The 21,524-nt window shown below is 39.9% G+C and overlaps 1 protein-coding gene across 2 annotated transcripts; it reads right to left on the reverse strand.

Moving 5' to 3' along the window:
* Window positions 1–11,367: 11,367 nt before the first annotated feature.
* Window positions 11,368–19,879, reverse strand: onecut1 (one cut homeobox 1). 2 transcript variants are annotated; one of them, XM_036585147.1, is made up of 2 exons: window positions 18,227–19,879; window positions 11,368–11,756 (listed from the first exon to the last, which is right to left on the reverse strand). In XM_036585147.1, exons 1-2 carry the CDS (start codon window positions 19,353–19,355, stop codon window positions 11,467–11,469), a joined length of 1,419 nt encoding a protein of 472 aa, XP_036441040.1. In that variant the 5' UTR covers window positions 19,356–19,879; the 3' UTR covers window positions 11,368–11,466. The 2 variants fall into 2 exon arrangements, with proteins under 2 accessions (XP_036441040.1, XP_036441039.1); XM_036585146.1 differs by having other exon boundaries at window positions 18,212–19,879.
* Between the last annotated feature and the right edge of the window lie 1,645 nt (window positions 19,880–21,524).

A 21,524-nucleotide genomic window follows, 5' to 3' on the forward strand; every position in this document is an offset into this window, starting at 1 on the left:
ATTCATATATGTTTAAGGTTTTCTATTCTATATGGTTAAATATACGTGTTGCACATTTATGTTTATATATGACTAAAATATATTTCCCACATTTAAAAATGACCTGTTTTATTTGGCATATGTCACATACATGGCCATACCTGACTAATACAAGTTAGACACAAGGGAAATCCATATATTCTGATTTAGATCATATATTGCCAAACATCAGATTTTCATATTATTTTATATTGTATTCTGAATTTTGGAACTGAATATAGAAAACAAACTTGTGCCTCTGTGTACAGATGATCGGATGTAGCGAGATGTAAACACTTTATAAAGAATCCGGCTGTCTAAAAGACCGCTAAACTGCTCAGGAAGCAGAATGTTTCTGCAGGTGTTGGAGACAGAAAGAGGAGAAGAGTGAGTCCTCTCGCTGCTGTTGTCGTTCTTTTACGATCTTTGCGCTGTCTCAGGCCTCACGTGACTCTGTTGCCATGGTGACCGGTGGAGTCCAAGTAAAGTCTTCTTAGAAACTTTTTCCTCTTCTAGCGTCGGTTAAAGAGAATAAAACCTCTTTTATCCGCCTAAAACTTACAAACAAATACATAATTATGTTTTTATTAAAATGTATATTTTATTTTATATTAGTCTATTTTATGTTAATGCAGAAACAAATGTTATACATTTGAGCATGATTTGATGTTGCTGAAACTTTTATTTAGTAAGTTAATATTTGAGATGGAACTTGGTTTTCTATACGAATAAAAAAAACCACATTTTATGTATTTAAAGGGAAATTCCACCGAATTGTCAAAATTTCTGCATAATTAAATGGCTGAAATGAGTCGTTCACCAGTTAGCATTATGTTTTATTTGCAGAATGTTTGTTGGTGGCTGTGCTGACCTGTTTGTCATTAGCAACATTAGCCTCTCAGGCTATTGATTTAGAAGTATTTCTTATTGCCTTAACTCTGTGGGATCACACCTACTAATTAGTAAGTCTTAAGAATAATAGCTGAATTATAAGCCCATAGTTTAAAGGGGAACGCCACCAATTTTTCAGAATTCCTGCATAATTAAGTAGTTAAGATGTAAACAGAGTCATTCAGAGTGGTTTGGTGTGAAACGCTCCATTCTAGAGAAACTTACTGAGTCAGAACTGTCCACAGTGGTGGTGATAGGAACCAGACGTCCACCTCTAAAATCTCCCTCACAGAAAGTTATTACATGAAATGGTTATGATTTTGCTGTCTGAAACACTGTTCTACAGTAGTTTCGTGATATCATTTTGGCCTAAAACGTATTGTAATAATCAGTTTATTTTAATCTGTTCATAGTGGACGGATACATGATGGTTCTAAGGCAAAATAGTCCCAATTTCCCATCATCAACATTCCACATAAAACTCAGAATACTCGTGTAGATTCACTGGTGGTTTTGATAGTAAATAAAATGTCTATATTTGTGTTGTAGTCATGGTGACCCCTGGTTTCTATCACCACCACTGTAAAGAAATCTGCTTCTCTATAATCAATTTCTCATCAAACTTTTTAATCAAATACGTTTTAGCAGTTAATTAATTGGACTTTTTCATTATCTTTTCTCAACATCAAAGTGTCTGAAAGGCGTTGACGACAGTCTCACTGCTAAACAATCTGCTGACTCAGTACTGAGTAATTAATCAGTAATGATTCTAAGCTTGTTAAGGCTGAAGTGTGTTTGAGGGCAGAGTCTGAGTCTTAGCCTTCGCTCAGCTGCCGTCTAGTGGCGGCCCGGCAGTATTGCAGTTCAAAGTGAGCTGGACTGAGAGAGAAGATACTATACAGAAAATATATAACATATTTAGTAAAACTTGTTCTTTTCACCAGTTTCTTTTCATCTACTGTATTCTAAATATTTATTTCACATCTACTGTAGTCAGTAATATAACATATTCAGTGTCAGAGGGTTTTAATTCATGACCAGGAAAACATGGGTGATTTGTTCATAGGTCTACAGTCAAGGAAGATTATTTAGAATCTGTTAAATATTTGAAAAGAATTTTTTTAAACATGCACTCTTAAAACAGATGGTTCCTCAAGGGTTCTTTAGTAAAGCCATGGTTCACAGAACCATGAACACTCAAAGAACCATTTGCATGCTTAAATGGTTCTTTGCAAGGTGAAATTGTTCTTCAGATTGATGGAGAATGTGTTGTACATGGTTCTGTATAGCACCTTTTTGAAAATGGTTCTGTAAAAGAGGTTCTGCCATTGTTATGATGTCAAGGTTGCAACAGTAGAATAATTTTTTTCAGTGCTATATAGAACCATATACAACACATTCTCCATCAATCTGAAGAACCACTTCACCATGCAAGGAACCATTTAAGCATGCAAATGGTTCTTTGGGTGTTTATGATTCTATATAGAACCACTGGCTTTACTAAAGAACCCTTGAAGAACCATCTTTTTAAAAGTGTGACAAATTAGACAATTTGGATAATTTATCATCTCAGCCAGTGTATCTGTTATTATCGTTCACTCAAGTGGTGAGGCCGAGCACCCTCTAGTGGTCATTACAATGAAAAGGTTTTAATCCACTCGTCTCTTCTCTCTCTCTTCCTCTCTCTCTCTCTCTCTCTCTCTCTCTCTCTCTCTCTCTCTCTCTCTCTCTCTCCTTCTTTCTCCCCTCTCTCTCTGTCCCTTTGCTCTTTCTCTGTCTCTCCTTCTTTCTCCATGGTCTCTCTCTCTCTCTCTCCCAGGTACAGTTCACTGAAATTGTAATATTAACAGAATCATCATTTCTGTTTTCATTTGTTAACATATTTATACTTTAGCATTTTAGGTTCTTAATATTTCATGTTAACCTGGTTACTTTTTTACATTAAAGTGGCATCATTTTTTACAGTGTATTTATTTGTGCTGTTGTTTATTTATTTATGGATTTTTTTAGACCCTGCTGAAAATATAATATTAAAACGATGTTAATTATAAATAAACTGGCTAAATGGTTACCATGAAAGATTAGAGGCATAGGAATGAGATAATTAAGTCGTGACCATGACTTAGAAAGGCGTGGAAATGACATCATGCCTTATTAAAAGCTAATCATCAACTCTTCCTGAACATATTCACACAGTTACCATATGAACTTTAAAAGGGCAATTCCACCAATTTCTCAAAATTTCTGCATAATTGAGTGTGTGAGATGTAAACAGAGTGATTCAGAGTGGTTTGGTGTGAAATGGTTCAGGTTTCTTTACAGTGGTGGTGATAGGAACCAACACTGCCCTCTGGTGGGCAGAAGTGTGACAAAGAGGCCAGCTGACCTTTGTTTGTATCATTTGTATGAATGTGTGTATTTATTAATTATGCATGTAGCCTAATAAACACAGCATCATATTGAAAGCAACAGTCTGTTTAGATATATTAACATGGCCAACAACAACTAATGGAAGCCAGTGGTCACCAGTTAGCATTATGTTTTATTTGCAGAATGTTTGTTGGTGGCTGTGCTGACCTGTTTGTCATTAGCAACATTAGCCTCTCAGGCTATTGATTTAGAAGTATTTCTTATTGCCTTAACTCTGTGGGATCACACCTACTAATTAGTAAGTCTTAAGAATAATAGCTGAATTATAAGCCCATAGTTTAAAGGGGAACGCCACCAATTTTTCAGAATTCCTGCATAATTAAGTAGTTAAGATGTAAACAGAGTCGCTCAGAGTGGTTTGGTGTGAAACGCTCTGTTCTAGAGAAACTTACCGAGTCAGAATTGTTCACAGTGGTGGTGATAGGAACCAGACGTCCACCTCTAAAAGCTCCCTCACAGAAAGTTATTACATACAGAGACCTGCTGGCTCCTGTATAAATCGAAACAATTCATGGCCATGACTTAGTAAGGTGTGGGAACGAGATAATTAAGTCCTGGCCCCAACTTAGTAAGGCATGAGGACGAGATCCTACTGTGCGGCCAGGGCTAAGTAAGGCATGGCAATGAGATGATTAAGCCTTGATGACTGCTTAATAAGGCATGATCTGGTTCCCATGCCTTACTAATGGCCACAACTTAATTATCTCATTCCCATGCCTTTCTAAGTCCTGGCAACAGTGTATTAACGTGTGGGAACGATATCCTAATGCGTGGCCATGACTTAGTAAGGCATGGAAATGAGATCATGCCTTATTAACAAATTATTTTTATTTATACAAGATATCACCAGCAGGGCTCCATAATTACATGAAATGGTTATGAATACTTTGCCTGATGTCTGAGATGCTGTTTTATGATAGTTTTGAGAGGATTTTGGCCTTAAACTCCATTCATGGTGGAGGGATACATGCAAGGTGTTGTGAGACAAAATGGTCCCCAAAGAAAACTTATGATTTCAGATTTTCCACTATTTTCCCATCATCAACATTCCATATAAACTCAGAATACTCGTGTAGCTTCACTGGTGGTTTTGACAAATTGTCTTGTGTCCACACAGCATTGCAAATGAAATAAATAGTAATAAAGATAAATATTAAAAGACAGAATAGAGACAGAGAAACATGAGTCTGGTCTTGCTGTGCTGGAAAACCCAACTTTTTTTTATTTTCTACACTTTTCGTGACTACAGAAATGCTTAAACATTTCAACACTGAAAAAAGCATGATGACATCATCACTTGCTTCTCTTTTTTTCCTCTTTTTTTCTTGCTTAGCAAACACAGTAGATGATATTGCACGGCAGAGGGAGAGAAGGAGAGAGAGAGACAAATAGTGTGAGAGAGAGAGAGAGAGAAAGAGAGAGAGAGAGAGAAAACAGTAGCAAAGTCAGAGCAAAAAATGTTAACTGAAGGCGTTACAGAAACACAGCAGGAGAGGAAGAACCAATGCTTCACTTCTCTTTACTAGACATACAGTACAGAAAAAAGCACTGGGGAAGATGATTCTGATTCAAAGACAGAGAGAGTGATGAAAAAAACAGACAAACAAACAAAACAAAAAAAAAACATGAGAAGTGCTTGGCTAGTCATGGTAACACAGTTTGAGCTACTGCTTTAAACAATCAGCCAAAATCCTTCCAGCCTTTAAATAGGATCATCGCTTGAAGGAGAAGAAAGAAAGAAAGGAAGAAAGAAAATCAAAGCATGATTTTTTTTGTTTGTTTTCCAGATGATTGTCATAGGCGCTCTAAATATTGTAGGGCACACAGAGCCAGGCCTTTCGTATCAAACGGAAACTCCTTTTCCACGACAACCAACTGGGACGGGTAGAAATGATTAGAGCAAAAAATCCCGACATTCACATACGACGAGCTATCTAAGAGACGCACTACAATCTGCCAGGACGGGACAGGAGGATATCTCGTAGAGGGGAAGGGAGGGGAGGGAAAGGGGGTGGATCCCAGGGAACCGTGCTTTGCCTTCCTTCTGCAATTGGTGGGATGTTTCACCTTGACCTTGTAAGTGTTTTTAACCCCTTAAAGTTTAAGTGTGTGGCGTCTTCCATTTGTACTGAAGAGCTTTTGTTCAGTAGTTTTGAATAGTTTGAGGGGTCAAGTCAGTGGTCGCCAACCCACCAATCTAGTTAGTTCCAAACTTAATCAGCCACACCTGCTCCAGATGTTTTTTTCAGATGCTAGGTGTTTTGGAGACTTCCAGGTTTTGCTTCATGGGTGAACTTTGCAGGATCTTTGGCAAGAACTTTGTTCCTGACATAACAGAGGCGGGTGCTTGAAACAAGGTACTTTCTGTGTTTTTTGAGGACGAAAATCAAACAAAAGCTGGGAGTAAACTTCATCTAAACTGCCGGCAGATGTGATTGTAAGACCAAATGCACTGCTGAAGATGTGCCGCATGGCCAGATAGCAAATTCCTGCGTTTGGCTCCTGAGTCAACCACCCTAGTGTTCATCTTCGAAGCTGAATATACAGATTCCTCAGGTCTTATACGTCTAAAACAAGCCACCCTGCTATGTACACATCTGAGAACATTTCAGAGAAACAGAACCAAATGTCAGAATGTATACTTACTCCCTATATCTAGTGCACCATATGTCGTAAAGTAAGGTAGCGCATGTCTCCAGCAGGGAGCTAATCAAGATCCACTGATTGTTTGGTAAGATTTTTTTTTAGCAGGTTGCTCATTTGCTGTAACACCACTGAATAGATCCAGATTGCTGCGTCCATCAAATAATCAAAAACACACCCGGTGATGTGGCAGACCTGCTGCCCCATCCCATCTCATGTATGTAAGACATAGCAAAGTGTGCAAGGCTACACACAAGCCTCAGATTGTACAGGTTCACCAGGAGATCCCCCCCAAAAATGATTCTACAAAGTCCTAAGTACACCTTCTACCTTCCTATACCCATGCCAATGGCGAATGAACTCAATTCAAGTCTGCCTCACAGATGCCAGTGCTTTTTGTCTCACACTTTACATAACTTTTTTGTTTGTAAATCTTTGGATGTGCAGTAATGTCCATAAAACAACCAGTCAGATCAGCGGTGGTCAGTCTTCGTCTTGGAGTACCACTATCCTGTGCAAGTAGGCAGCTTCAAGCTATGCAACTCAACGCTAGCGCCACCTCAGAACTTTGGTGGAAAGTCCGTGCTCTTGTAACATCAAATGTGCAATAGTTTAGCTCGAACACAAACCCAAACATAGCTGCCCGTTGTTTCTGTAATAGTCCTTAAGATGGATCAGGTCCAAAGCACCCTAAAAACACTCAGCAAACCATCTTTGTTAACTTTGTTAACTTTGTTTGTTGTGAAATCTTCAAAAGCAGATGTATAGTCTGGTTTGATGGAACTGTTTTCCCATTGCAAGAAGTGATGTTAATTTTGGGGGCCCTTGTAGCCACGCTAACTTACAGGCAACATGCTTGGATAATGTTGATGGTCGCCTCCTACTTTCAGCTCTCGTTAGATTAGTTTATAAATTTCATGCTTAGTTTGTTCCCATGCTAATATGTCTATGTTCCCACCAACACTTAGCCCAAAATTTGTCCTGGTTGGTTGTCCTCAGATGTGATCACGTCTGGCCAAGCAAGACTACCACCATGGCTGACCACCAGTTTTACAAGTGTCTCGTAAAGAAGTGGTTCACTTGTGTAAACATATCTATCATCACTGGGACAAAACTTTGTATGTTTTTGATTTAACATAATCTGAAAATTTGCTCTTTATATTGTGTTAATGTATCATGATGAATGGGCCAATAGAAACTATTCAAATTTATTTGAAAAAAAAATCTTCTTCCATTGACTTCCTTTTATAGTTAGGAAGATATTTTTAACTATTTTAGAGATAAGAAACATGATCACCTCTAACAACAGAACAAGTAAAGCAGCACATAATTCTCTACTGACAATATATTTAGTTATTGTAGATGTTGGGATAACAGTACATCCTGTTTACAGAATCTGGTTTGTCACCCCCTTGTGGAACCAGCACAGGACTGTAAGTTTGCAATGTGTTTCTGGCCTCAGTGTTTTTTCTGCTTCAACACACCTGATTCAACTCTTCAGCTCATTAGCATGACACTAAAAATATGACAAAAAATGCGACACTGTGTTGCTCCAGGACGAAGACTGAGAGATGCTGGTTTAAGACAAACAGAAAAGGACATATGAACTGGGAAAGAAACCCGAAACCACCATACGCTCCTGTTTTTTGGTTAGTCTGTGGGGTGAATGCTCTCCGGAAGTGTGTGTTTGTGTTTCCGGGGGCAGCGCAAGAGGCGCCGCCGCGTCTGGCAGTGTTTACGGCACAGAACGGAGTGCCAGCCGAGACACGGAGCGAGAGAATTCCCAATCACACACACACCTCCGGCATGTCTGCACTTCCGACGTCCAACTTCCAACGGAAGGCCATAACATAAAAACAGAACGTCTTGTTTTTTGTTTTGTTTCTTTTTTTTGGTCTTGTTTGTTTTTCTTTTTCTTCTTTTTTTCTCAAAAAACCTACTATATACAAATCTATATTTTCTACAAATACATAAATTAAGCAATACAAAAACTCAATTAAATTAAAGGAAATCACAAACACAGAAACAGAGAAAAGAGAAAAATAGAAACACAGCATCACAGCAGTTGGTTTTACCCTGTAAAAAAAGAATAGTCTACCATCCTTATCGCATCGGAATAACACAACGTCGTAATAAAAAATACGCTTCTGTTATTTTTTTTTTCCTCTCTGCAAGTTTCCAAACTCACAGTCTTGAAGAAACTTGCCTTTGGTGACAAAAAAAACCCCAAAAAAACAAACACTTGAGCCAAAACCTTCAAAATAAATACTTTTTTTTTGAAGTAACGTCAACAATTACCAAACTAAGTTCTGCCTCAATCACATAGACTCTCTATACAACAGAACTGTAAGAATTTATTACTATGAGGTATTCAGAGACATTGGTAAAAGACATACACGGCCCAAAAAACAGTGGACACGCCTACCAAGGTGATGTGAACAACGGAGGGGCGGGGCTAGTGGTAGATTGTGTGTTTGGGGGAGGGGCTTAATGTAGGGGGGTGAAGAGGGAGGAGCTTTGGTTTATCAGCAAAAAGAGGTGGAAAAAGAAACAATTCCTTTGGTATGTTTTCATTGCATGGCTGCACTGGCGAAAGCACCACGGTGAGAGAGAATAACTCCGTTTTTTAATCTTCGTCGGTGGCCCTTCTAGAGGCTGAGGTATTCCAAGAAGTACAAGGTGAAAGTAGAGAGGTCAACAGCGGTTTAACACTTTGGTTCAAGCAAGGCACTCGTCCTGTGAGTTCAACAAAGTCTGCGGCGGGTCTGCAGAGGGCGCTGTCACACGAGCACGGATGAGAATGGGACCATGCTGAGCAATACGGAAGGATGGAGGGAGGAAAGAGGGCAGGTTGGGGAGGGGGTCATCACACCATCTATTTATCCACCACTTCATTCATATAGGCCGTGCAAAAAGAGAAAAAACATCTTTGGTATTCTTTGGTATCATTAATGTGATAGAAATCACCAATGGAAACTGAGTGAGGTAGCATCTTTGGTTCGCACTATAAATATCAGTAGGTCTTAACACACGTTTTGTCTTTTTTTGTCTTTTTTGTCTTTTTTCTTCGTCTTTTCTATGTGAGGAAGAAGCAGCATTCTCTTCTCTTTGCTTCGTCAATGTAATACTCATAAATAGTTACCGAATATACTTCTTTTTTTTGCTTTTTGTAAAGCTAACCACACCACAAGAGACAACAAGGCCAGAAATCTTGTGACAGTTGGAGTGGCACCCACCAACTGGGCTTCTCCAGACCAAATGCACCACTCTCGATGAGAAACCACGAAGGTCGTAGTGCTTTCTTCCAAACTGTATAATGCATAGAATCTAGTTTTTCAGTTTTTCCCTTCACTTGGCCAGCCTGAAGCCATGTGCATTCTTCATACTTCCAGTCATTGAAGCTTTGAATGAAATGCTGTATTGTGTAATGGTACGGCCCACTTCTGACACCACTTTAACTATTGAAAGTGAGCAATGTAAAAAAACTTTTGTGTGGAGTAAGTGAATACATCTGCCAAGAATTTATGGAAAGTTCCAGTGGAACATATTTAGGCATCTGTACATTTGTCTTTTTTTTTGGACTGGCCTTTTAATAGGAAAGGACTGACTGTTGTAGAGCAGGACAAGCTCAAAAACATTTGACCCAGACTGCATACAGTGGCATAACTTGGAGCATGGTTAAAAAACAAATAGCCCAGCCCTACAAAAATTATCTTAAATGAATAAAAAAGCTTGTCTACTCACTTTTGCTGTGTTGGTGCTCTCATGTAGGCTAATAGTTGACGTATGTTAATAAGGAATCGTAGCTAGCAATGAGTCATGGCATAAGTAGTAATAAAAGGGGTTGAATGAAGACACTGGGGGCACAATTGCTATTTGAGGACCCTATGTGACATCTAAATCATAGCACCCACGCAAATCATATCTGTTTGAATACTTTATTAATGTGAGTGATATACGAAATGTTTTGGACTTACTGAGCTTTTTGATGTGTCATATTAACTAAATATATTAAAAATGCACTCTCTGGGCCCCTTGGTGGCTTAGGGGCCTTAAGCAACTATTTATACTGCTTATAACTAAAAACAATCCTGGCTACAGTCCCCAGTGTGACTGCCCCTCCTCTACCATCAATAGTTACACCACTGACTACATATACAGGCTGCATATAGGCCACTTTCGAATAGCTGAGCGAAAATCCTTTGATTTGGCCTAAACTGTTAGTCTGCCGATATATTTTATGAAGACTAGAGATGATTAAAAATCAAGGAAAACAGACAGACTATTCGGATGGAGTAGTCTTTGAGATGTGGCTCCCTCTAGTGTCAGTCCATGGCATAACTGCCCACTTACAATCAGCTGTCTATCCCTGCTTGTCGGTTTGATTAATCCTTTGCAGTCCAGTGAAATAATGTCCCTCCAGGGCTGTGGTTATTATGATTGGCCCCATGAGGTTTAAATCTTTGGCGTTTAGCTGCTGGCGTTAAATATTTTTACGATACAAAGCATGTTAAAGCTAGCAAAGTTTTCCCTGAACGTATCACACCATGATGAGTGCGCTACATCAATGACAAAGGTTTTGGATGCTTGTTTCTCAAGTGCTTTTACACTGTATAAGCTGTTAGGCATGTGTTATTTTGGATTAGATACTGATTACAATCCAACAGATTCAAGATTTAGTCTGTCTGAGCTTGACGACTAGGGCACTTCCATAGAAGGCTTGGAGGACACAAAATTTGGCCCATAAGGGTTTTCTTTGGTTACATATCTCATATGATTGCAGAATGTAAGATGATGAACACAACGACAAATGTAGAACTGGTTCCTACTTTCCTGACAGTTAGGAAGAAAGCACTACAAGGAGCGTGGAAAAAAAACCTTGCTACAGACGCTACAGCTTCATGTTCACGAGCCCCACAGAGATGTTTTTGTGTTGGGGTTGGGGGGAGGTGTCGTAGGGGTTCGAAGCACGCACAGGTGTGCATGTGTGACGTCACAACACCTGTGCTGGTCTCCGCGGGCCACCCCTTCGGACAACAGTGCTTAGATTGACGTGACGTCACACGCCTCAAATCACACATCGAGAAGAACAAAAGAACAAAAACAAAGTCACTCTGAGGTGGACTCAGCGTCCAGTCAGTGATGAGGAGAAGGTCCGTGAAACCAACCAATCACATCGAAGGAGAATGAACGTGAAATAGGGGCGCGTGTACGACCAATGGTTTGAGAGTAACACTTCTTTTTTTTTTTGGTTGTTTTTTTCTGTTTTGCAGTATGTCAGACATAAACGAAGTCTTAAATACGCGTCAAAGAAGTCTTTGGTTTGTTTGTTTTTCTTTGGATATTATAAATATCAGTACTGTACAAGTTTTAAGGGCAAAAAAACAAAAAAAACAAAACACGCTGTCCAGAAGGTCTCTGGTTCTTAAGTTTTAAAGCTTTTCCACCGAAGGTTTTAAAGTCAGTCTGCAGCCGGTAACTCCGTCACGCTTTGGTACAAGTGCTGGAGGAGGAGTTGGCGGAGTTGGAGCTGCCGTCATCCAGCCACTTATCGAGGCTCCGCCGGCGCGCGTTCATGAAGAAGTTGCTGACCGTGGCGAGCTCCAGGCCCAGCTGCTGAGAGATAGTGATTTGTAACTCTTTGGACGGGCGCTTGTTCTCTTTGAATATTGCATGTAAAGTCCGTCGCTGGACGTCAGTGAAGACCAGCCGGGGCTTCTTCGACACGCTCCCGCGCTCGCCCTTGCCCTGCTCCTGCTCCTTCCTTTTGCACGCTGAAACAAAAGCCAAACAGAGAGAAAAACGTGTGTTAGATTTCGACCTGATGCATCTTGAGATACTTACAGAACTTGAGATGGTTGCGTGATGAATGACGTCATGGTCGCCTGGAGTTTACAATCAGAAATCTATGCCATATGCAACTATTCGTCATGTGCATTCTCCTCTTACCACAAGGTTCCTTTTACTTTTGGTTCCCTTAAAAGGACAGAGAACCATTTCTTTGAATGAGATTTGGAAGAACCTTTTTTGGGTCAGTTTTCTAGACCGACACTGGCAAAAAGGTGCTTTAACTTGTAATAATAGAGGAACCTTTTTGGTACCCTAAAAAGCCTTTCAGTGAACGACTTCTTAGAGAACCATTGTTGTAAATGAGGTGTGTGAATGGGAAGAACCTTTTTAGGGTCTGTTTGGTCCTACATGGAACCACTTTTGCTTCCCTAAAAGCTCAAAAATTGTTCTTTGGTTCTATGTAGAACTGTTGTGTTTACTAAAGAACCCTTGATGAACCCCCTTTTTAAAAGGGTGTAGAATAAGCCTAAGTCTAGACTCAGAAGAATTTCCAAGGTTGATTCACCACTGGAATGGCAGTTAGTCTGAGGCTAAGCTTGGCTTAATCCATGATCCAGGTTCAACCCAGAAAGTTTAAAGAGCTTCCTCTTTTCCATAAGACATTTACATAATGTTAAGGTTCTTTAAACCTTTAAAAGCCTTTCTTTTTCTGATATAAGAATCTCAAAGAACCCTTTGTGACACATTTTCTTTAAAAAATGTGCTTATATTGCTGGTTCTTGTCTTGGATGTGCAGTTTGAGGTAAAATCTCAGTTGGTGTAGCTCTTCAAAGTTGCACATCTCATTTACAAAAATGCTTCTTTAGAGTCACAGAAGAACCTCTTTTGGTTTCCTAAAGAACCTCCAGAGCAGGGGTGCTCATACATTTTGCCTTGGTGTGCCAAAGAGCAATGTTTGTGGTGGCCTGAGACCTGAGTTTTTAAAAATATATTTTATATTACACCATATTTTCTACATAAGTACAATGTAAAAGGAAAGTAGAAGTCTAATAAGTCCCAGTATACAGTATAAAAATATGTTTTCTCATTGTGTGAGGGGGTGGGGTTAGGGGAACATTCTGGCTGGCCAAATCAAACATGGGCAACCTTTTTAGTAAATCTGTAGGCCTATTTGTTTTCCTTGCAAGAACCTCTAATGTCTATATTTGTGTTAATGAGAATGTGAACCATGAGAACCATTGTTGTTCATTGAGATATGCTTGGCCTGATGTAGTGGTTGACTAGTTGCTAGCAAAACTAGCATAATTTCAACAGCTTCCAAAGTGTGTATTCTTGAAAATAAAGGTGCCAAATAGAAAAAAACACATTTGATTCCCTAAAGCAGAGTAGAAGCTATTTGAATGCATTGAATTAAACTGACTGATTTAGTGTTTTAGTTACGTTCCTCTCTGCTAGCTATGCTAGTTTTGCTAACAACTAGTCACTCGCTACATCAGACTCGACTACACCACTGCTTATAATACCAGCTTTGCCTGGATCAATAACAGTGGTACATTCTCATAGACATACACATAGACATTAGAGGTTCTCAGAGGGGTCCCTAAGAATTACAAAGCCTGTGAATGTCACAGCTTTACAGAACACTAATACAGACTTTCTAAAAAAGTCTCCTTCTCTGCTCATTTTATGACACAAAATGATATAAAACGATTGACTGTGAAGTGACTTTTGGACTAAACTACGATTAAACACATCAAGGAAACAGTATAAAAAATAGTGATGCAATATTCAATATTCCAATTCCCAATTTCATCATGGAGATGGAACAAAAATGGAGCAAGAAAACAGTGAAGTGTACGGAGCAGAGGTGACACAGGTGCAGGATTAGGACTGAGAATTTTAGATGCCCACTTATTGTGAGAAAACTATCCATGCTTCTGAATCTCCAGCCTTACTCGCTGATGATGACATAAAACAAGATCATAAAAGTATTAACAGGGCATAAATGATGGAAAACAAGCAATTAATGAAATTTAAAGCCTATTGGTTCCATCTTACAGGGCCTAAAGAATGATTTATACTGCCTGATGTGCAGTTCTGGATACGGCCACAGGAGGGCAGTCATAGACTGATATGAAGAGGACACAATGTTGTAATGAGTGCAGGAGAAGAAAGAAATCAAGGCTGCAGGTGTGTCTTTAAACCAAACAACACTATGCACATTGGGTATTCTGTGTCTGCTCAGGTACAGTGTTTGTACACCACCTTTTGCAGTGCATTGTGGGACTGTAAGAATGAACTGGTCTCTACTGTGTATTTTTGACCGCTACAAAATGGCAGACCCCCAAAATGACGCACTATATAGAGAATAGGGAATGTTTTTGGACATAAGCTCAGATTCAGGCTTAAACTTAGACTAAGATTCAGAGTTAGACTTAGACTCAGACTTAGACACAGCCAAACTCAAATTCATATTTAGACTAATTTACACAGTCTCAGGTTCAGACTTAGATTCAGACTTAGACTTACACAGAGATTTAGACTTAGACACAGCCACACTCAAATTCAGACTTAGACTTAGACTAACTTACACTCAGTCTAAGGTTCAGACTTAGACTTTGATTCAGGCTTAGACTCAGAAACAGACACACTCAGACTCAGGCTTAAACTTAGACCGACTTACACTCAGTCTCAGATTCAAACCTAGACTTAGACTCAGACATAGACTTGCTCTCAGAGAAATATCAGACTTAGATTCAGACTTAGACATAGTCACACTCAGATTCAGACTTAGAGTTAGACATAGACTTAGATTTGAACTCAGTCTTAGGCATTCCTGTTTTGAAATATTATTTTCTCTAAATGACCACAAACGCTGTTTTACTAATGATGACCTTTAAAATCATATATGACTAAAAATGAATTCCCTATCAGTGATTTAATGGATATTAAATTAATCTGAATTCATTATCTGTGTTAGGAATAAAGTATGAATAAACAAATGAAGAATGAAAAAACAAGCAAACAAATAGAGCTGATTTACACTAAGTTCACACACTGATGTGGGTGTTAGAGGCTCCCCTGTGGAGCTGATCCTCAGGCAGGTCTCTGGTGACTCTGTCGCTCTGAGTGTGGAGATATTTCTCTGAGAGCAGCTCTGATAAAGTGATAAATGAAGTAAATGAAGGTCTGACTGAGACTCAGCTGGCTGAATATTAACACAGAGCAGCTTTATTTCACCAAACACCACCGTCCACCATCACTGATACTGCTCACCTGCTAATCATTTACACAGAGCACTGATAACAGGGCCCAACCTCACATTACAGAGAGAGAGAGAGAGACATTGACACCTTGTCTTGGCTCCAGGCTTTTATTTTATGTGTTCTATTTTAAAATGTAATGTTATGAAGGTTTTTTTAAGGTGTACTGTTGGACCTTAGAGCCACTGCTGTACCTTTAAGGTTGTGTTTACACTGTTTTTACCTTCAGGTACTACAATGTACCTAGGCAGCTTTTTTCACTATCGACAAAACTGTGAAGTAAAACTGACAGATTTAAACTGAAGATTTAATAAAAATATAAAATCACTACAAACTTTGAGTGTTTACATTCATACACATTCATACAACACACACACAAACACACACACACACACACACACACAAACACACACACACACACAAACACACACACAAACACACACACACACACACAAACACACACACAAACACAGACATGCATACATACAGACACTCACCCACATGCACTCACACATTCACATACACACACAAACACGCACACACACACATACACTCATACATACACACTTGCACACATAAATTCACACACACAAACACACACACACTCACAAACATTCACACACATACCTCCCCACACACATACAGACTAAAGCTCAAACACACACGTGCAAAATTTTCCGAGTGATCAAATTAAACAACTAAGGCAAATAAATATATAAATAAATAAATAAATAAATAAATAAATAAGTAAGTAAGTGTAACAGTCTGTGTATTCAGCCCGTTATAACTACAGCGCCAAGATCTGTACACATTTTCATGTTTCATATTCCTGTAAAAATACATGTAAATGAATGTAACATAATTCCGTTACTGATAATTATAAACTGACTCTGTTCGTATGTCGCGAGTCTCCGTGTTGTTTTTTTTTATATAAATGTTAAAATGATATTTATATCATAATGTTTGTGAAACGCGCTCGTGTTTGGGTCACCTGATCCGCTTCGGGTTATTTCTAAAAACACACACATGAATATGATTATGAAGAAGAGCTGCTGGATGAAGAGATTAATCTCCATCACTCAGAGCAGATAAACTGATATTCACACCCGACTGAACACATTTAAAACAACTATAAACGAGAATAAACGAGAAAAGCCGGACACTGACCCTCAGACTGAGCTGAGTGAGGAGTGTGAAACTGTGTGAGACGGACTGAGCTGATCCGCGTGCTGAGCGGGAATCTGAATAATCGATATTTAAGAGCGGATCAATAAAAGCTGCTGCTTTATTCTACACTCTCATTATTAAACACACAAACAATAAAACAGCACCATCTCAACACACACACACACACAAACACACACAAACACACACTTCATCACTGCAGCTGCACTCATTAATATTTACACACAGTTATTATAATAACACATTCACATATTTACTGTTTAGTTATATATCTGTAATGGATATATTTTAATTATACAAAATAATAATAAATAATTATAATAATTAATGTACATATTATATATAATGATGTTCATATAAAGATGAATCATAAATTATTATTATTATTCGATATCGTACATTAATCGATTTATATATTATATATTTATAATATAGATATAAATATAAAACTACACACACACATTGGGAAAAAACACACACACACATATATATATATATATATATATATATATATATATATATATATATAAGAACACAGTTTTAATGTCTTATTATCATAAATCTGTGCTGTATTTCTAGATTGTATTTCTTTTATATGTTATTATATTATTATTTTGAATATTATTGGAGTTTTATTTGAGCATATCTTATACATTTTAACGAAAAACAGGAGTTTCTACAATAACTTCATCCATTTTATTATAACAGCACGTGCGATGAATATACATTAGAGAACTGATCGATATTAATTATGAAACAAACGAAAATAAAAACAACAACGAAAGAAAGAAAGAAAACAAAACATCTCATAACTCTAATACATAAACACGTGCTAGATGCGCCGAGTTCTAGAGCTAAACTGCTGATTAATGGAGGTAAATAAATAAATAAATAAATAAATAAAGTATTTAGGTCATTATAATAAGCGCGAGCGCTCTGTGGACTTTCACCACATAATTACAAGGAAATGGAGATAAAACTCTCTGAGATAATCCGGCCTTAAATATCTAATACAGCTCTCCTCGTTTTAAACAACAAACTATTATTATTATTATTATTATTATTATTATTATTATTATCGCTGCCGTGGTTGTTTTTGATAACTCACTTATTCATTTTACAGTCAGTCTACTTGCTGTGCCCCCCCAATTCTCGCGAGACACATTAAAGGAGCCCCAATTAATTAACTAATTAATTAATGAGCAAAAAGCTCATCCTGAGGTTATAACGCTCTGAAACAAAACCATAAGACTCTAGTCGGAGCATAAAGACACAGCTGCAGCACACACACACACACATACACACACACACACACATACACACACACACACGCGCGCCCCCGCGCGCGCTATCCTTCAATACAACGCAAATAAAGTACTGTTTCAAAGTAAAAATGACAAAAATGCTGCAAATGGTTCAAATTTTCAGCCACTTTTTAAATGTTTTACCAGCTTTTACAGTGACGTTCAGGTCAGTCACGATGTGAACATGTTCCTATCTCACTTCTAGAGCTCCAGACTCACACATTTAAACCACAATATTGGGGGAAAAACCAGACATGAACAACTAAAGTCTGCTCTTTATGGTCCAGGAATCCACTTAAACACCAAAACAAGCAAGCGGTCCAACACAGCTGGTGCCTAAAGGCAAGAAACAGCAACACCTGAACACCCAGATCACCATTTTTAACAATAATGGACATGATTTTCAAGGATAGCCCATAAAAGCCTGCACATATTTCTATAAAGCTCCCATTCTGAGCCATAGGGTGCCTCCCTGGAGCCCAAAAGAGGACAACAGAGCTCAGGGTGAGGACAAAGAGAGGAGTGCTAATAAAGAAAAGCTGCAGAAATCCACACAAAGCATTGACACACACACAACTTCTGCAGCCCTGAAAAAGGAATGCAGGAGCAAGCAGCAAGGAGATGAGGAGCAGATGAAGCAGATGGATAAATGTGAAGGAATAGAAGTAAAAAATAGGGCTCCATTACCTATTGCGGGCTCACCTGCGAGGCGCAGCGCAGACATCCTCTGGAACTCGGGCTCCTGGAGCCACTTCCACATCCTGCGGAAGGTCTCACGGCCTGACTTGAGCTTGCTCCAGGGCTTGGGGTTGCGGAGCAGGTCGGACAGGGTCCCCTGGGATCGGCACAGCACCCTCTGGGCGAAGATGGCCTGCGGGATGCTGTAGCGCTTCAGCTCTGTGGTGATCCTCTGCGCCACTTCTTTGGTGTTGACCTCCTCCACTGGTCCAGGGGTGCCTGGAGCTCCACCAGAGCCCACCTGCGCCCCACCAAGGGGCTCCCGGGTGGACCCAAGGGCGGAGGCGTGTCCTGGGGCACCCAGGTGGGCATGAGGGTGGTGGGGGTGATGATGTGGGTGGTGGTGGTGGTGGAGCCCATTGAGTTGGACCATGCCCGCCGCCGCCACAGCCGCTGATGGGCTGACGTGCTGGTCTCCATGTCTGGCCAGCACGGCAGGATGGTGAGCTGCCTCGAAGCCATTGGGTGCCAGCATCTTGTCGGCGCCTGGGTGGGCATAAGGTGGAGGCGGAAGGCCCTGCTGGGCACTGTGGAGCCCACTGAGCCCGGAACCGGCCAGAGGAGACAAGCTCTGGCCCATGCCAACATCCTTGTGGTACGGCGCATAGAGGTTGTTCATGGAAGCCAAAGCCCGGTCATCCCGCATCAGGGTGAAGCTCCCGCTGACATTGCCTGGGATCCGCTGGTGCGGGTGAGGGGGAGGCGGTGGCGGAGGAGGGTGATGGTGATGGTGGTGGTGGTGGTGGTGATGGTGGTGAGGGAACTTGTCCGAGACGGTGGAGATGGGGGGTAAGGGCTGCAGGGGGGTAAGGGTGGTGTATGTGCTGCTCATGCTCATCCCAGGAGGAGCCTCGCAAGCCATGGTCATGGCAGCGTGAAGGTGGCTGGCCAGCCCTTGCTGCTGCTGCTGCTGAGCTTGATTCTGCTGGCTGTGGTGTTGGTGTGGATGTTGGTGTTGGTGCTGTTGGTGGTGGAAGTCGCCGCCCTCCATGACCAGGGGGCGGCCCCCCCCACGGTGGGTCCGCTCGCCCGGCAGCAGGTCCGGATCATGGCTCAGGTCGCCCATGTTCTCCATCGACAGCTGAGCGTTCATGGCGCGCTGGAGCTTGCGGACGAACCATCTAGTATGTCAACGGTGAGGAGCAAAAGAAAAAAAAAAACAAAAACAAAAACAAAAAAGGGGGGCGTCCACAGAAGAAGAGGATGATGTAGAAGATGATGAAGAAGAAGTCCTCACATGCGGTACAAGTTCTCGTGGTTCTTAGTTGCTGTTGGTATTTTTATTTATTTATTTTTTAATTATTTCTGAGTTCCCTTTATGGAGTAGCCTGTATAATAAAATGTTCAGAGTATATATAGATGCAAAAGAAGGTGTTGATTTTTCCCCTCAGTGTATTCTCCGATCGCTTTGGTCGTAAAAAAAATAGCAAAATAAACAAAAATAAAATAATTTTAAGGCCCCCGTCCGTTCAGCAGCGCGTGATCGGCCGTGCTGTCCGTCCCTGTCCACTCCTCTCCGTCTTTAGCCATGGCTGCTGCTGCTCTCTCCGTTTCTTCTGCCCAACTGCCACAGCTCTGCGGCTCTCCCGCACCGCGCATGCGCACTCCAGACCAGCCTACCCCACCTCCCCGACTATTCCACCCCACCCCCCGCCTCTGACGTCACTTATTAAGGAAGTTACCCCAAACGCTATAAAGCAGAGTATCCACACCAATTACACTGCCATGCGCCCAGTTCATATGTAAACAAGTGTTAATTATAGCAGAGGCTTTTACGTGTTAACACTTCGCCTTAAAGGGCCCATATCCTACATTTTGCTTTCATATTATTATATTTATTTTTGGTTATTTTACTTACTATTGGACGTCCACTTATATGATGTTTTTATGTATATTAAAAAAAAAATCAATAATTTTTACATGACCATTTTCAACCTCTCTGTGTGCCTTGTGGAATTATGTAAATGACCTCACTTCTGATTGGCTCCCTCATATGGAACCTTAGTTATAGCTGCAACCTTCCTTCATGCTGTTTTTAACGCTGATTTATGCAAATGTGCTATGTTCTGATTGGCTGCCCTCATTCAAAAAGCAGTCCAGGCTGAAACACTCCTCATAACTTCAGCCTGAGTGGGCGGATCTACACTGCTGTAGGACCTATAAGGTTTTTGTGACATCACAGAAACTGCGAATTCAGCGTTAACAATAGAAGATTTATATTGTTATATTGTACATCCAGCACATCAGTCTGAAGAACCATTTTACCATTCAGAGAACCATTTAAACATGAAATGGTGCTAGAAACACTATTTAAAAAGACAGTTCTTCAGGGGTTCTTTAGTAAAGAGACTGGTTCTATTTACTATATAGAACCATTTGCATTCTTAAATGGTTCTTTGCATGATGAGCCGATGGAGAATGTGTCGTACATCGTTCTATATAGAACTTTTTTAAAAATGGCTCTACAGCACCAAACAGTGTTCTTCTGTTGTTATGATGTCAGGCTTGAAGAACCATTTCAACATGCAGTGAACCAATTAGGCATGAATTGGTTCTATAAATACTCTTACAAAAGATGGTTTTTCAAGGGTTCCTTAGTAAAGAAAATGGTTTTGTTTACTATGTAGAACCATTTGCATGCTTAAATGGTTCTTTGCATGGCAAAATCGTTCTTCAGATTGATGGAGAATGTGTCATATATGGTTCTATATGAAACCATTTTGAAAATGGTTCTACAGCACCAAAAAGGTTCTTCAAGTGTTACAATGTCAAGCTTGAATAACAATTTCACCATGCACAGAACGAATAAAACATGAAATGGTTCTATAAACACTCTTAAAAAGAAGGTTCTTCAAGGATTCTTTAGTAAAGAGAATGGTTCTATTTACTATGAAGAACCATGCTTAAATGGTTCTTTGCATGGTGAAATAGTTCTTCAGTCTGATGGAGCATTTGTCGTATATGGTTCTATATGAAACTTTTATGAAAATAGTTCTAAAGCACCAAAAAGGGTTCTTCTATTGTTATTATCAACATGCAAAGAACTATTTAAGCATGGAAATGGTTGAATATAGAGCTCATGGTTCTAAATAGAACCATTCCCTTTACTAAAGAACCACATTTTTAAGAGTGTAACATTAACATTAATACAGGAGTAGTTTGAGAGAGCAGCCTATCAGCAGCCCTCACACTAAAGCGAACATGTTCTCCTGTTCTCTCCTCGTTTCATCTCTCCAGCACTCACATGTGCTCTTTAAATGAG

Source organism: Colossoma macropomum, unplaced genomic scaffold, assembly GCF_904425465.1.
Source record: "Colossoma macropomum unplaced genomic scaffold, Colossoma_macropomum, whole genome shotgun sequence".
NCBI lineage: Eukaryota > Metazoa > Chordata > Actinopteri > Characiformes > Serrasalmidae > Colossoma > Colossoma macropomum.

What these genes read in the sequence shown, in the direction of transcription:
- onecut1 (XM_036585146.1), bottom strand. Translation starts at nt 19,355, where the DNA reads ATGAACGCTCAGCTGTCGATGGAGAACATGGGCGACCTGAGCCATGAT. An exon ending in CGCAGGTGAGCCCGCAATAG is followed by an intron (nt 11,757 to 18,211) that starts GTAATGGAGCCC and finishes CTTTTGTTTCAG; the next exon opens with CGTGCAAAAGGAAGGAGCAG.